We start from the raw sequence: 15,164 nt of genomic DNA, 5'->3' as shown, positions 1-15,164 counted from the left end.
TGGTCAAAAAGCCATTCCAATTGTCATTGCACATTTTCCACCATCACTTATTGCACTGCAGTAATGGCCAAAGGCTTGGTGTTGTGGCAGCAGAATTCAGAAAAGGGTAAATAGTTCACAAAACTACAAACCTCACAATTCCATACTATTTAGCCATGGCAGTTAATGTGGTGTGAAGGTACTATATTTCTGTAGAGTGAATACAGCCTCAGTAACCCCCAGCATGTTTAATGCCTCACAATAGTTCCACTAAAGCAGTGGTTCCCAACCTGTGGTCCGTGGACCACCAATGGTCCACAAGAACTAAAATATGGCCTGTGACTTCAATGTTACTACACTGTTGCAATTAGAGCGTCTGGTCTCACAAAACCCTCTTACAGTGCCGAGCCTTAATAATAATAATAATAATAATAATAATAATAATAATAATAAACTTTATTTATACCCTGCCACCATCTCCCCAAGGGACACGGAGTGGCTTACATGAGGCCAAGCCCGACAACAAGCCTTATTAAATATGGTTTTCTGTGAGTGAGCAGATGGTGACTACAAGATGGCATATGTTCTTTATCAGAAACTAGAGCTGATGTGGTCTATCCAATGCAGTTTTCTGAATCAGCACCCCAAATAACCAAACCAAATGTAAAGCTGACCAAAAACTGATTTGCAACCTTTTTGGTAATAATGTTGGAGAGTGGCGCCTGGTCAAAGTAGTTTCCGGTCAAAAGTGGTCACTGGTTAAAAAAAGGTTGGGAACCACTGCACTAAAGCAAGAGTAAGTAGACTGCAAAGTCCACTTGTTTTACCCCCCCCCCCCTTTATTACAATATTCAGCCAGAGCCTTGGAATTAGAATCCTGAACCTAGGACTCTGTTCTCAGTATCAGAACTCACAGTCCTGCCAAGTAAAAAACACATTGCAAGTTATTCCAAGCTCTCTCAATTTCAGAAGACTAATTTAGGGCTCTGTGTAGGCATATGTATGAGTCAGAGACTTTGTAGCTACTATCCTTGAGCACTCAGAAGCCTGAAAATCTTGGAAACCTACCGCCAATAATCACTCAACAGATCCTACTCTACCTCCCAACCATTCCTACTCTAAATCTACAGAGATCACTTCCCCTGCCATGGAGATTTCCTGGACAGTGCATTGCTTTCCAGAGCAGTACAAGTGAAGGTGCATCACTGGATACATCCACACTGCAGGATTAATACAGTTTGACACCACTTTAACTGCCATGGCTCAATGCTATGGACTCATGGGAGTTGCAGTTTGGTGAGGCACCAGCACTCTTTGGCAAAAAAAGGCTGAAGATCTTGTAAAACTGCAATTCCCTGGCTCCCATAGTACTGAGTCAAGGCAGTTAAAGTGGTGCCAAACTGTATTATTTTTCAGTGTAGTTGCACCCATTATTGCCATCCTGAGATGTTGTCACCAGGCACTTATGACCTCTGCAATTCTGTTTATGACCTTTGGTTTGGTGCTGCCGTAAATCGCAAACATTTGTGTTACCTTCCGCCCTGTTTCCAACGCTGGGGAGCCACTGACGATGACATTCTGTTGCATGGCCCCTGTCAATGGACAGGGGATCTGGATGGGAAACAAGAAAATCACATCAAGAATTAGAAAATGACTTTCATTGAACAGAGATAAATGGCTGGAATTGTTCTTTCTTGCAGGGAAGAATGAAATCTGTGAAAAATTACATTCTTGTTTCCAGGTCCCTAAATTGTGTTCTACATGACAGTTGTTCACTCAAGCATTGGCTATGGCAACAAAAAAGAAACACTGCAGCCTGTGTGATGTTGATAGATGGCAACCCCACCAGAAAATGCACAGGAAAGCATTTGAATTGCTTACAAGGAAAGAGCAGCAATTCAGCATTTGATTTCTATCCACACTCCTTTAAAAAAAACACAAACATGGTAAAAGGATTTTGGCCAGTCACTCACCACCGGTGCTGCTTGAGTTACAGTGGCTGCAAGAGAAAAAGGAAGCAGAGATTAGGAAGTGGCATGGTTGTGGCCCACCAAAGAGAAGAGGCTGCAGATTGTGAAGGCAGCGAAATGAGGCGGTAGAAAGCGTTAGAGCAGTGGTTCCTAACCTTTGTTCCTCCAGTCATTTTGGACTCCAACTCCTAGAAATTTCACCCATCTTACCAGCTGTTAGGAATTGTGGGAGCTGAAATCCAGAAACATCTGGAGGAACCACTGCATTACAGCATTGGAGATTCGTTACTCCAGGAACAAATCTCAATTTGTTTCTGGAGATTGCATGGAGAACCATGTCAACTAGACTAATCTTCATTGAGAGTCATTATTTATCATTCATTTGTTCAATTTGCACCCCACTTTTTTCCTGGCAGAGGAGCCAAAGCAGCCTGCAATACATGTTGAGAAATCCTTATCCAAAATGCCTGGAACTGGAAGGATTTGGGATCTCAGATTTTGGAATACCCATATTTCCATATATATGTATGTAATGAGATTTCATGGAGGCAGGATCCAAATCTCAACATGAAATTCATGAATATTTCATATACACCTTATACATATAGCCTAAAGATAATTTTACACAATATTTTTCAAATAATTTTATGCTTAAAAAGGTTTATGTACATTAAACCATTGGAAATCAAAGGCGTCATCATCTCAGCTACTCTGTGGACATAATTTAGGGTTTGGCTATTTAAAATAAATGCTGCTCAACCTGTATTTAAAAATATAGGTTTAATTATAATTATATAGGCCCTTGGTGGTGCAGTGGCTTAAACCGCTGAGCTGCTGAACTTGCTGACTGAAAGGTTAGCGATTCGACTCCAGGGAGCAGGGTGAACTCCCACTGTTATGCCCAGGTTCTGCCAACCTAGCAGTTCAAAAACATGCAAATGTGAGTAGATCAATAGGTACTGCAAATGTGAGTAGATCAATAGGCAAGGATGCTCCATGTAGCCATGCTGGCCTGTAGACACATGAGGTGTCTACAGGCAATACCGGGTCTTCAGCTTAGAAATGGAGATGAGCACCATCCCCCAGAGTTGGACACGACTAGACTTGTTGGGCTGAGCTGAACTTCAGCATCTGTAGCATTGGTCCATCCCTGTGCACTGATGGGAGATGCTGTCTAGCAACCTCTAGAAGGGGAATTTTCACAGAAATGCACCAACTGCTCCTGATCTGAATGTGCTTTAAATACATTTGGAACACATCTATGGGATCCTTACCATTGGATGGGTCAGTCACAGGAGCTGCCTGTCAAAGAGAAATCAAGAAGGTTGAACTCAATTCCCTGCCAACACCGGAGAATATTCTAATACCATCCCCACGACCAAGTGTGTGAAAAGGGCTTAGCAGGGTCACTTGGGGGCATCTACACTGTGCCATCAATCCAGTTTGACATCACTTTAACTATCTTGACTCAATGATATAAAATCCTGGGATTAGCTGCTTTATAAGGTCTTCAGTCTTAACTGTCAAAAAGTGCTCGTGCCTCACCAAACTACAACTCCTAAGGACTCCATAGCATTGGGCTACAAAGTGGTGTCAAGTTGCAATAATACAGCAGGTGAAGAAGAACACAAGGAGAGAAAGTTTGCCCATAATAACAATAACAACAACAATAACAACAACTTTATTTTCATACCCTGCCACCATCTCTCCAAAGGGAGTGGCTTACATGGGGACAAGCCCAAATCACAAGTAAAAACGACAGCATTAAAATCAATCCATAAAAACATAACACAAACACATCAACCATCCTAGTAGGCTCAGGCAAAAGTAAACTGCTGCAGCCTCTCCTAGAGTACATCCCCACTGTGGAATTAAGATAGTTTGACTTCAACTGCGATGGCTCAATGCTATGGGACCCTTGGAGTTGTGGTTTTACAAGGTCTTTGGCCTTCTCTGCAAAAGACTGATAATGCCTCACTAAACTACAAATCCCAGGATTCCATAGCATTGAGCCATAAAGTGGTGTTAAACGGCATTTATTTTGCAGTAAATTCAACCTTAGAGCAGAAAAGTAGCTAACAGTGCAGGGGAGGCGGATAAGTATACGGATTTGCCACACACAGACACCACTTCTTCTCTCAAAACCACTGAAATATGGTGTTGTTTGAGTTTTTTATAACTCTTGAATCATTGACTGTTTACTTTCAACATGGTTAATCTTGCAACACACAACTCCTCTCCATAGGCCAGTAAATGCTGTCTCACTGTCCTGGGCCAAATTGATAACATGACCCACGATAGCAGCCACCATCTGGAAATCTCAAACTCCCATAATAGTCCACCTTCTGTCTGAGAACAAAACTGGGGAATACTCCTTTTAGGACTACAATTCCCCAAATCCCAGTCACCATTCTGGCAGAGGGAACTCTGGGAGCTGGGACCACGGCTCTATTCAAGAGCATCATGTGTCAGCCCCCAAATGCAATGGAGCACTTCAACACTGACATGGCCACTACAAGATATATGCAATCCCACCCTGCCTTCAGTTGCTTTCTCCTGTAATGTTCAGGCAGAGAGCAGAAACTGGCAGAGATCAAGGAGCCTCCTGGTCTTATCACAGAATGCCAACAAATTCCAAGGATGACTGTCATTTCTGGCACTCATGGATGGGACAACACCAGCCTGTGGGTAAGGGGCTCTCCTGCTTAACCCAATAAATTTTTGTCACCTCTGATCAATGATGAGGATAAGAGATGACCTAAGAACTGAGCTGTGAGAAACCTGTGGTGCTACCAATGAATTCTGTTTTTGTTTGGTAAGAAATAGGGCTTACTTCTGAGTAAAGACAGATGTGACATCTCTTTTTGTATCATTGGTGGAGAAATCTCGACATTGGTAAGAACTATCCCTGGTAAGAGAAAATCAAGCCCAAACTTTTCCTAGAAGCCAAAAAGACGAATTTGATGCTACTGTACTTGGGAGGTATCATGAGAAGACTGGACTCATTCGAAATATGATGATGATGATGATGATGATGATGATGATGATGATGACGCCTGACAAGTTGGAAGGTGGCAGGAGAAAAGAAGACTGTTTTGCACTCTTCTTTTTTCCTACCTAAAGAGGCTCCGGCCCTGAATTTGCATAACCTGAGCAAGATAGGTAATAATAGATAATATCTTGGAGATATTTCATTCATGTGGATGTGGATGCCACAAGTCAAAGCTGACTTGATAGCAACCACTATGTAACACAATTTTTGTTTCTGGATTAGAAATGTATTTTTCTAAGTGGTTCTATCATAAAAACACAGAAAAGGTTTATTAAACTAGAAAAACTTTGTTTTTTGTTTTTGCGGGACACCCTGGAGCATATTTTGCTATAGTTTTTCAATGAATATCTGATAAGAGTTTCAACCAATTCAACATAGCCACAAAAATTAAGTTTCTGGAGTATAACAACTACTTTCAAAGTACGTACCGCACAATTAAACAGAAAAGAACACTTTCAAACAGGAACATATTTTTTTCAAATTGTGTTACATTATTAACATACATCTGGTCTCATTCCCCACCATATGATCCTGTCAGTAATATCAATATTACTGTTATCATCACCGTCATCACTATTGTTGAGTTGGTGGTTAATTCATATTTCCTCAAACTTTTCCTTACAAGAAAGGAAGCTTACAAGAATTAAAACAAATACTTAAAAGTGCATAGCAGGAGCTAAGTAATAACATACAAGAAGTGATTAATACAATGCCACTGATCTAGCTATAGAATAAAAACAATTTGAAACAAATCCATCCAAAGACAAAGGATGAAAGTTAACAAAAAAGGCATGCTGTTAAAAACCCGTTGGAAGACATGCACACCTCATGACTCTTTCCAACTGAAGCACATCTACTCTCTAACTCCCTTGAGCCCCTGCTCCTCCCAGATACTCACCCCTCCAGTGACAGGAACAGGCCCCGCTGGCACCCCAGGCATCATCATTCCAGGCAGCATGGGTGGCACCATAGTGGGAATCTGGGAACAAAAGGTAACACCTTACATATTATGGAAGCGATAGGCCAGAAAAACAAACCAAGTTGCTATGAATGGTTCTTACCTGCCCCAAAGGTGGCGGTCCAGGCATGGGTGGGATCATTGGGGGAGGTGGCATCATACCTGGGGGCATGGGTGGCATGGGGGGTGGGCGTGGTCCCATTGGGGGCAATCCCATTGGGGGAAAGGGTGGCGGGATCCCAGGAGGAGGCATCTAGAAGCATGGAGAAAGAACCAAACATGGTCAGCCCTAGTGACAGGAATCCAAAAATTCAGTCCAGTGATTCTCAACCTATGTGCCCCCAGATGTTTTGGCCTTTAACTCCCAGAAATCCTAACAGCTGATAAACGCATCCCCACCCCCACGAACCACCATGGAGATTAAGATCCTCCGGGGAGGCCCTGCTTTCCGTCCTGCCATTGTCACAGGCGAGATTTGTGGGAACAAGAGACAGGGCTTTCTTGGTGATTGCTATGGAACTCCCTTCCTGGTAAGATCAGGTTGGCCCCCTCCCTCCTGTCCTTTAGAAGGATGGTAAAAACTTGGCTGTGGGGCCAAGCTTTTGGGACAGGGCAATAAAGCAGCAATAGGAAAGATTACCAGGCCAATTAGATTTGATGCTATTGACTAGGATGGTTTTAAATGGTGTATTTTAATATTGAGATAAATGTTTTTAATGTTTATGTATGCATATATGAATTTATGTCCCGGAATTGAATGCTTGCTGTATATATGCTGTGCTCCGCCCCGAGTCCCCTTCGGGGTGAGAAGGGCGGAATATAAATGTTTAAAACAAACAAACAAACAAACAAACAAACAAAATAAACTGGCTGGGATTTCTGGGAGTTGTAAGCCAAAACATCCAAAACATAGGTTGAAAACCACTGATTTAGTACAACGTATCCTGAGCTAACTAGATCAGACAATAAGAAGGAACTACTTTCACATGGTAATCCACACAACAGCATACACGCTTTCTCTTTTCACATAGAAGTCTTACTACCACAAACATGGGTAACCAGTAGCTGACATTCTGGTAATGGTCACCAGTCCATGCTTTAGCCATGGTGTGCCAGGCTGTGACCCCAGTCAAGAAAAAAAATGCAGAAACATTAATTTAAGAATTTCCAGGTATTTTCTTGGCCATCTCCCGTGGAATATACTTTGTGATCCATCTTTCCAGGAAAATACTTCCATTTCGTAGTGAGCAGCACAAAACCAAAAAGTTTTGGAAGATTTGTTTGACTGATATTTAAGAGTCCAAACAACCTGAAGTTGGAAGAGAAGGTAGGCCGGAAGGATCAACGGTCCCCCAAGAGGGCTACAGCATCACTCCCAACTTTGGGAGTTAATGAGGGGCAACATACTTTTATAGCAGCTTGGGTATTCAGGAAACATATTTTGGCTGGAAAATTTGTGACATGGTGCAGGGGATGGCAACAGGGGATGTGGCTCTACTGGGGCAGTGGCCCATACTGGAGATACGTTCTGTATTTCCCTCGTGTCATGCCCACATGTGTTCCAAATCCCCAAAGTACCATAATGCTCTTTATCAACCTCATACCACTCCCATTCACACATGCGCTGCCTGCATTGTGGATGAGCAAACAGCTGAAATGCAAACTGGACAGTGAATAACTTACAAAGGGAGGAGGCAGAATTGGTGGCGGTGGCGGAGCAGGGGGAAACGGGGCCGGCTGCCCAGGTGGAGGGCCACTGCCTGAATCTGGTGCTGACTGCAAAGGAAGATGGAGAGAGAGGTTAAAAGTGATGTTCACTCTTAGGGCCCTTCCACACAGTCCTATATCCCAGAATATCAAGGCAGGAAATCCCACATTATCTGAGTGTGGACTCAGATAACCCAGTTCAAAGTAGATATTGTGGGATTTTCTGTTTTGATATTCTGGAATATAGGGCTGTGAGGAAGGGCCCTTAGATGCTAACTTTTGTAGCTAAAGTGTACCATTGTGGCCCTCTACACAATTTAGAAGTGCAACTCTCATTGGTTCCAATTAATAAAGGAATCCAAAGGAAAAACAAAATATGTGAAGGGCCACATACTGTTACAAGCACATGCACACACACGGACATTATAGAGCAGAGGTGAAAATTATTGGGCTTCATCTCCCAGCATTCCTCACCACTGGCTGTGCTGGTTGGTGGTGGTGAGAACTGCAGATTCTCAACATCTGGAGAGCCCTATGATTCCCACCTCTAGATCAGAGATCACCCCTACATCCCACCTGGAAATTGCCTTCTTCTCTCCTATATAAGTCAAGGACCCAAATTGTGAGAGGGATTGTGATGGAACCAAATCTAATTAGTTCTCTTGTACTTCTGGGGTGGAAGGGATCTCACTTTGCTGAAAGCATAATACATTTTGCTGTCCATTTCTCACCAGGCTCAATTTATCACCATAAATTGTAACATGGGAAGCTGCCTTGCTCCAAGCCATCTATCAAGTGTAGGACTGTCTGCATTAAATGCAGAAACCCTTCAGGGTTTTTCCTAGTCTGAATTAGGAATAGCAGGGACTGAACTGGGACTTCACACACTCAAAACAAGGGCTCCGTCACACTATTGTGCTTTGCACTTTTAAGACAATTGGTATGTTAACAGGCCCAAACATCCTACATAATCTATGGGGATTTATCTGCATGTAACTTCAATTCCACCTCTCATCATTAATCTTGTTCCCAGCTTCCTCTTCAGAGGGGTCTTTTCAGTACTAAAGTGGTGCTTCTTGTGTCAAAGAACAGTTTGAGGATCACAGAATCATAGAGTTGGAAGATACCTTGTGGGTCATCCAGTCCCTCAGACGTGTTTTGTATATCCATTTGTATATTCACCACACATACAGATTTTTTCATGCGGGTATATACACATCTATCAAACTTCCTCTGTCTGCTCTTATAGATTTATTTGCGTTGGCCATCTTCAGGATGGCATCCATCACAGAGGCTTCCTCATTTGTTTGTTTAATGGTTTGTCGCCTTTAGATTAACATCAGTGGTTCTCAACTTTTGGCCTTCCAAATATCTGAGATTTCTGAAGTCCCTCTCAGGGCCCTTCCACACAGCAATATAACCCAGATTATCAAGGCAGAAAATCCCACAATATCTGTTTTGAACTGGGTTATCTGAGTCCACACTGCAATATATCCCAGTTCAAAGCAGAAAATGTGGGATTTTATTCTGCTATGTGGAAAGGAGTCTCCGTTTGGTTAAAGTTTAGACATTATAAGAAGGAAGCCTCAAACATCTGAAGAGCAAAGGCTGAGAATCAGTGACCCACAAAAAACAAGGGTGAGAAACTTGTAGCCCGAGGGTTGCATTCTGTTTTACAGAAGCTATTTGGGGCCTCATTCCAGGGGTGGGAAGGGCCCCAGGGTGGGACCAAAAACACAGCATGTTTTAGCTTCAACTTTTTGGTGCCAGTTAACTAAACCTTGCAAAAGATGTGGCAGCCTGTTAGAAACACCTAACATGGTTAATGTCACTGTAAAAGGAATGTGGGCACCACAATGACCCAGCCTGGGACCCCAAAAAGTTCTGGATTCAGTCCCAAGGCTGGAGATCCCCCACTCCTGATACTGATGGGAAGAACAAAGGGGACATTTAGAGATTTGGCATGTCCTTGTGGATATAAATGCAAACATGTCCACTGCCTCATTTGTGCATCCGGGGTAGTTCTATACTGACCACTTAATGCAGTTTGAAGGTAGCTTGACATTGTGGCATTTAGATGATGCATGCCATGAATGCACGCAGCAATGCACATTAAGGACTTTATATCACAAGGGTAAGGAAAAATTTGAAACAGAGCCCATAATAAAACGGACTAAGCGACAAGTATTCTGGCGATCCGCTGGTGCACATTGTGGTAGGAAAAACCGAATTCCTCTGCAGTGCATACAAGCACCATCCAGGCCTTGAACTGGTTTCAGCAATTCACATGTAATCATCTGCACATTGAAATGGTTTCCTCATCTGTTGGTTTCACACCAAACTAAATGGTCAGTGTATGTGTGCTCCAGGTCTCAAAGCCTCCATTTACACTCCCCATTTAATATTGTTGGAAGCTAGCTTCAACCTATGGTGAGCGTGCAGCGATTTCCCACAAAAGGGTTAAAAAAAAAGTCCTCGGAACACTTCAGTGTTTTGTAGTTTGTATAATCACCCTCTGGATCTCACACAGGATTTCCTAGAGCAGTGGCTCTCAACCTGTGGGTCTCCAGATGTTTTGACCTTCAACTCCCATAAATCCTAACAGCTGGTAAACTGGCTGGGATTTCTGGGAGTTGTAGGCCAAAACACCCAGGGACCTGCAGGCCTAGAGAATTATCTGCACGGTGAAACTGGCTTCTCCCAAGCTGGTTCCAAATTGGTTTAAATGGTGAGTGCAGATGTGCCCTAGAGTGTGACTGCCTTCATCCTGACACATGTCAGTATATGCCTGTTAACAGGCATACTGGCATCCACATGTTTCATTCATTGCTGTGCACTCGTTCCTGTAGACTTGTAGTTCCCAATCTTCGGTTCTCCAGTTGTTTTGGACTTCAACTCCCAGAAATCCCAGCCATTTACCAGATGTTAGGAATTGAGCTGAAGGCCTAAACACTTGGAGGACCAAGGGTTGAGGAGGACTTCAGTAGATCTGAAAGATTTGTGCAAGCGCTCAGATCCGAGAAAAGACAGGCTTGGGCTGCAAGGGCTTGGATTCCTGCTTGGTGGGTTAAAACCCTGCACCGGCAGGACTGAAGACCAGCAGGTCGCACGTTCAAATCCGGGGAGAGCGCGGATGAGCTCCCCCTGTCAGCTCCAGCTTCTCTTGCGGGGACATGAGAGAAGCCTCCCACAAGGATGATAAAACATCAAAACATCCAGGCGTCTCCTGGGCAACATCCTTGCAGACGGCCAATTCTCTCAAATCATGGAATGGTGAAAAGATGTGGTCTCAACTCAAGTTGCGTCTACACTGGTCGTGTGATACCGTTCAAAGCTAGCTTGGAACTGCAGCGGCTTGGCACCAAGCTCCCACGGAAGCGTGCAAAAGGAAGCCCTTAATGAGCTTCAGTGCTCTATGGTTTTTGTAATCACCAACCTGGCCTGCAAGATTTCCTATGCAATCACTTGCACAGTGAAACCACCTAAGTTGAGAGTGTGGATAAGGTTTGAAACCGCATTAAAGGGAGAGTGTGGGTGAGGAATCAGACCAAAATTGGTGGAGTACTTTGTGGTCCAGCCTCAAAGTCTCAACTGATCTGGAAAATGGAGCTAATACAGGCATGGGCAAACTTTGGCCTTCCAGGTGTTTTGGACCGGTAGGCTGTTAGGAATTGTGTGAGTTGTAGTCCAAAACACCTGGAAGGCCAAAGATTGCCCATGCCTGAGCTAACACCACTTAATGCTTTATGCACACACCCCTCCTCCTTTGCACGTGTGGATTGCATGTTGTATGTGTGTGTGCATGCATTTGTGCCACTTTGCAGCGCCCTTCCCTCCCACCCCAGAGGTGCCTCTAGGCCTGCATCCAGGGGGAGATGCAGAGGGAGGGGGCGCTGGCGATGGGGAGGGGAAGTGGCTCAGGAAGAAGCCATTGCCCCCCTCTCCCTCCCAATCCGGGCCTCCCCTTGCAAGCCCTGCGCCCATTCTGCAAGCCCCTTTTTGCTTTCCTTTTTTGCCAAAGGGATCATCTTCTTGGAGGGGGAGAAGGGGGCAGAACAAAGCGGGGAGCTTACCATGGCCGAGGCTGCTGGGATCAGCTGGGCGATGGGGCTGCAGCTCAGCCCACCAGGCAGTAAGGGAGGCTGCGATTGGAGGAGAGGCAGAAGGAGGGAGAGATAGAGAGAGAGGGAGGGATGGAGAGAGGGAGGGAGAGGGAGGAGAGGAAAGGCTAGCAAACCAGAGAAGGCACAGAGGAGAAGCAGGAGGCAAGGAGCATCCCATGATTTTGCTCTAATTCTCTGATTCTCCTCTGGACCAGACCTTTCTTAACATCTTAAGGCCCTTCCACACAGCCATTTAACCCAGAATATCAAGGCAGAATAACCCACAATATCTGCTGTGAACTGGGAGCTCTTCCACACAGCCCTATATCCCAGAATATCAAGGCAGGAAATCCCAATTGTAGACTCAGATAACCCAGTTCAAAGCAGATTTTGTGAAATTTTCTACCTTGATATTCTCGGATATAGGGCTGTGTGGAAGGGCCCTGGGATATAGGGCAGTGTGGACTCGGATAACCCAGTTCAAAGCAAAGGGAAGTCTGACTGGGCCACGGTGGCCCACGCTTTGGTTACATCCCGTTTAGATTACTGCAACACTCTCTACATGGGGTTGCCTATGAAGACTGCCCGGAAGCTCCAACTAGTCCAACGTGCGGCAGCCAGAATGCTAACACGAGCAGGGTACAGGGAGCATACTACTCCTCTGTTGCACCAGCTCCACTGGCTGCCAATTAGCTTCCGACCACAATTCAAAGTGCTGGTGTTAACCTATAAAGCCCTAAATGACTCCGGCCCACTTTACCTGTCCGAACGTATTCTCCCCTATGAACCATCTAGGTTGTTAAGATCGTCTGGAGGGGCCCTGCTCTCGGTCCCACCAGCCTCTGAGGCGCATCTGGTGGGGACGAGGGACAGGGCCTTCTTGGTGGTGGCCCCTCGACTCTGGAACTCTCTCCCACTGGAGATCAGAACTGCCCCCTCCATTCTGTCGTTCAGAAAACGGGTGAAAATCTGGCTATGGGGTTTGGCTTTCGACGAGTGAATCAATATTTCTGTGATCGGATAGATGACGATGGATGATGGACAACGAATTCACTATGACGACTGACCATTATTATTATGTGATTGCATTTTGCTGTTATAACGTTTTAATTGAATATGTTATATGATTTTTTAATGATTGTTTTGTGATTTTATTGTTGGAAACCGGCCCGAGTCCCCCGATATAGGGGAGAATACAAAATTGCTAAATAAATAAATAAATAAATAAATATTATGGGATTTTCTGCCTTGATATTCAGGGATATAGGGCTGTGTGGAAGGGCCCTGGTTTATCTGAGCCCACACTGCCATATATCCAATTTCAAAGCAGAAAATGTGGGTTTCTATTCAGCTGTGGGGAAGGGGCCTTAGGGGCAATTTGTACTGACTATTTAATGCAGTTCCAGACAGTGGTTTCACCATGCAGATGGTAGTTGCTGGGACATCTACACTGTTGTGTTAATGCAGTTCAGCACCACTTTAATTTTTGATTTTAAACCCTCCAAATAGATACATCCTCTGTTCATGTCTAGCATTTATTTTTAAAGTTTTAACTATTACATTTGGCCCAGCCATAGGTTTTTAAATACTCATGTTTATTGTCTACCTGTGAATTATAGTAATTGTATTGTTTACATTGTTTATTGCTTGTTATTTTATACTGCTTGATGTTTTTGGTGTGTTGTTGGGCTTGGCCTCATGTAAGCAGCTCCGAGTCCCTTGGGGAGATGGAGGCGGGGTATAAATAAAGGGGTTTTTTTTAATATTATTATTATTATTATTTAACTGCCATGGATCAATGTTATGGCATCATGGGAGTTGCAGTTTGGTAAAGCACCAGCCGTCTTTGGCAGAGAAGGCTAAAGACCATAGGCCCTTCCACACTGCCTTATATCCCAGAATATCAGGGCAGAAAATCCCACAATATCTGCTTTGAACTGGGTTATCTGAATCCACACTCAGATAATGTGGGATTTTCTACCATGATATCCTGGGATATAGGACTGTGGAAGGACCCCTTGTAAAACTAGAACTCCCAGGAATCCATAGCTTTGAGCCATGGTAGTAAAAGTGGTGTCAAAGGTCCCTTCCACACTGCCATATAACTCAGAATATCAGGGCAGATAATCCACAATATCTGCTTTGAACTGGGTTATCTGAGTCTGCACTGCCATATAATCCTGTTCAATGTGGATTTTATACAGCTGTGTGGAAGGCGCTAGACTAGGGCCCTTCCACACGGCTCTATATCCCAGGATATCAAGGCAGAAAATCCTACATTATCAGAGTGTGGACTCAGATAACCCAGTTCAAAGTAGATTTCTGCCTTGATATTCTGGGATATAGGACTGGGTGGAAGGGTCTCAAATTAATTCACCCATAGGAAATCCTGGAACTGGTTTGAGGCCTGTATGATGGTTTCAGAAACCACAGAGCGCTGATGTAACTTGAGCATTTGTTTTTCGAACGCTGCAGATTGAAGACAGCTAGCTTCAAACTGCATTAAATTGTCAGTGTAGATGGGGCTCTTGACTAACTGAGAGAAAGAAATCTCAGTCTCAAAAGGTGCGTCTACCCTAGGCTTGGGCAAACTTGGGCCCTCCAGATGTTTTGGACTTCAACTCCCATCATTCCTAACAGCCTCAGGCCCTTTCCTTTTCCCCCTCAGCCGCTTAAGCGGCTGAGGGGGAAAAGGAAGGGGTCTGAGGCTGTTAGGAATGATGGGAGTTGAAGTCCAAAACACCTGGAGGGCCCAACTTTGCCCATTCCTGTGCTACTGAATGGCCATCTGACAGGAGCCTCTTTGCACCAGGTGTTATCACAAGGGTGCCCCTCAACATGAGCATAAAAGGACCAATGCCTACCTTTTCCTGTCAAAATAATAAAGAAAAGGGGGGGGGGGGAACTGGCTCCATGTCTGTGCATATGTGCTGGCTCCATGTCTGTGCATATCGCTTCTCGGCCTTTTGGCTAAGATCAAGTGTAGTATCTGTTCTTATCAGTTTAATATGAGGATTGTGTGATACAGTACTTGTAATTGTCTAAAATTTGGGTAGAAAACCACTTGTTTGTGCTCTGAAAGATTACCAGGCGGGGGCGCCCTACATCCCCGTACATAAGCAGAAGCATCTTTTCCTCTGTAAGATTAAGGAATGGCATTTTCAAACCCTTACAGCATCCTTGAGCCTCTTTCGGCTCTCTGAGAGCAGGCATTAATGCTGTTAAAGCCGGGATAGGAAAAGTGCAGCCCTACAAGCATTTGGCAACAGGCCATAAAGACATCTTCCTCCTCGGCCCTTTTTACTGCACCAAGGAGATATTTTATTTTTAATGTTTGAGCCTGCTGTGAGTGCATTGTAAAATCGGGAGAGGAAGTTAGACCAGAGAAGGCCAAG

The 15,164-nt window shown here is 44.3% G+C and overlaps 1 protein-coding gene and 1 pseudogene across 4 annotated transcripts in view; one reads left to right on the top strand and one right to left on the bottom strand.

Moving 5' to 3' along the window:
• PRPF40B (pre-mRNA processing factor 40 homolog B) overlaps window positions 1–11,817 on the bottom strand; it is a 31,390-nt gene extending 19,573 nt beyond the window's left edge. For all 4 annotated transcript variants that reach the window (XM_060764156.2, XM_060764157.2, XM_060764160.2 and 1 more), the window contains exons 1-7: window positions 11,740–11,817; window positions 7,643–7,735; window positions 6,063–6,212; window positions 5,900–5,980; window positions 3,224–3,251; window positions 1,953–1,978; window positions 1,513–1,590 (exon numbers count right to left, since the gene is read on the bottom strand). In XM_060764156.2, the coding sequence (XP_060620139.2) occupies window positions 1,513–1,590; window positions 1,953–1,978; window positions 3,224–3,251; window positions 5,900–5,980; window positions 6,063–6,212; window positions 7,643–7,735; window positions 11,740–11,742 (459 nt within the window). In that variant the 5' untranslated portion in view covers window positions 11,743–11,817. The remainder of the gene's footprint in view (window positions 1–1,512; window positions 1,591–1,952; window positions 1,979–3,223; window positions 3,252–5,899; window positions 5,981–6,062; window positions 6,213–7,642; window positions 7,736–11,739) is intronic.
• A 2,902-nt stretch (window positions 11,818–14,719) lies between these two features.
• Window positions 14,720–14,835, top strand: LOC137096474 (U2 spliceosomal RNA; annotated as a pseudogene).
• The last annotated feature ends 329 nt before the right edge of the window (window positions 14,836–15,164 follow it).

The sequence above is a fragment of the Anolis sagrei genome, chromosome 2 (genome assembly GCF_037176765.1).
Source record: "Anolis sagrei isolate rAnoSag1 chromosome 2, rAnoSag1.mat, whole genome shotgun sequence".
Lineage (NCBI taxonomy): Eukaryota > Metazoa > Chordata > Lepidosauria > Squamata > Dactyloidae > Anolis > Anolis sagrei.
This window is presented reverse-complemented; position numbering and strand designations above follow the sequence as displayed.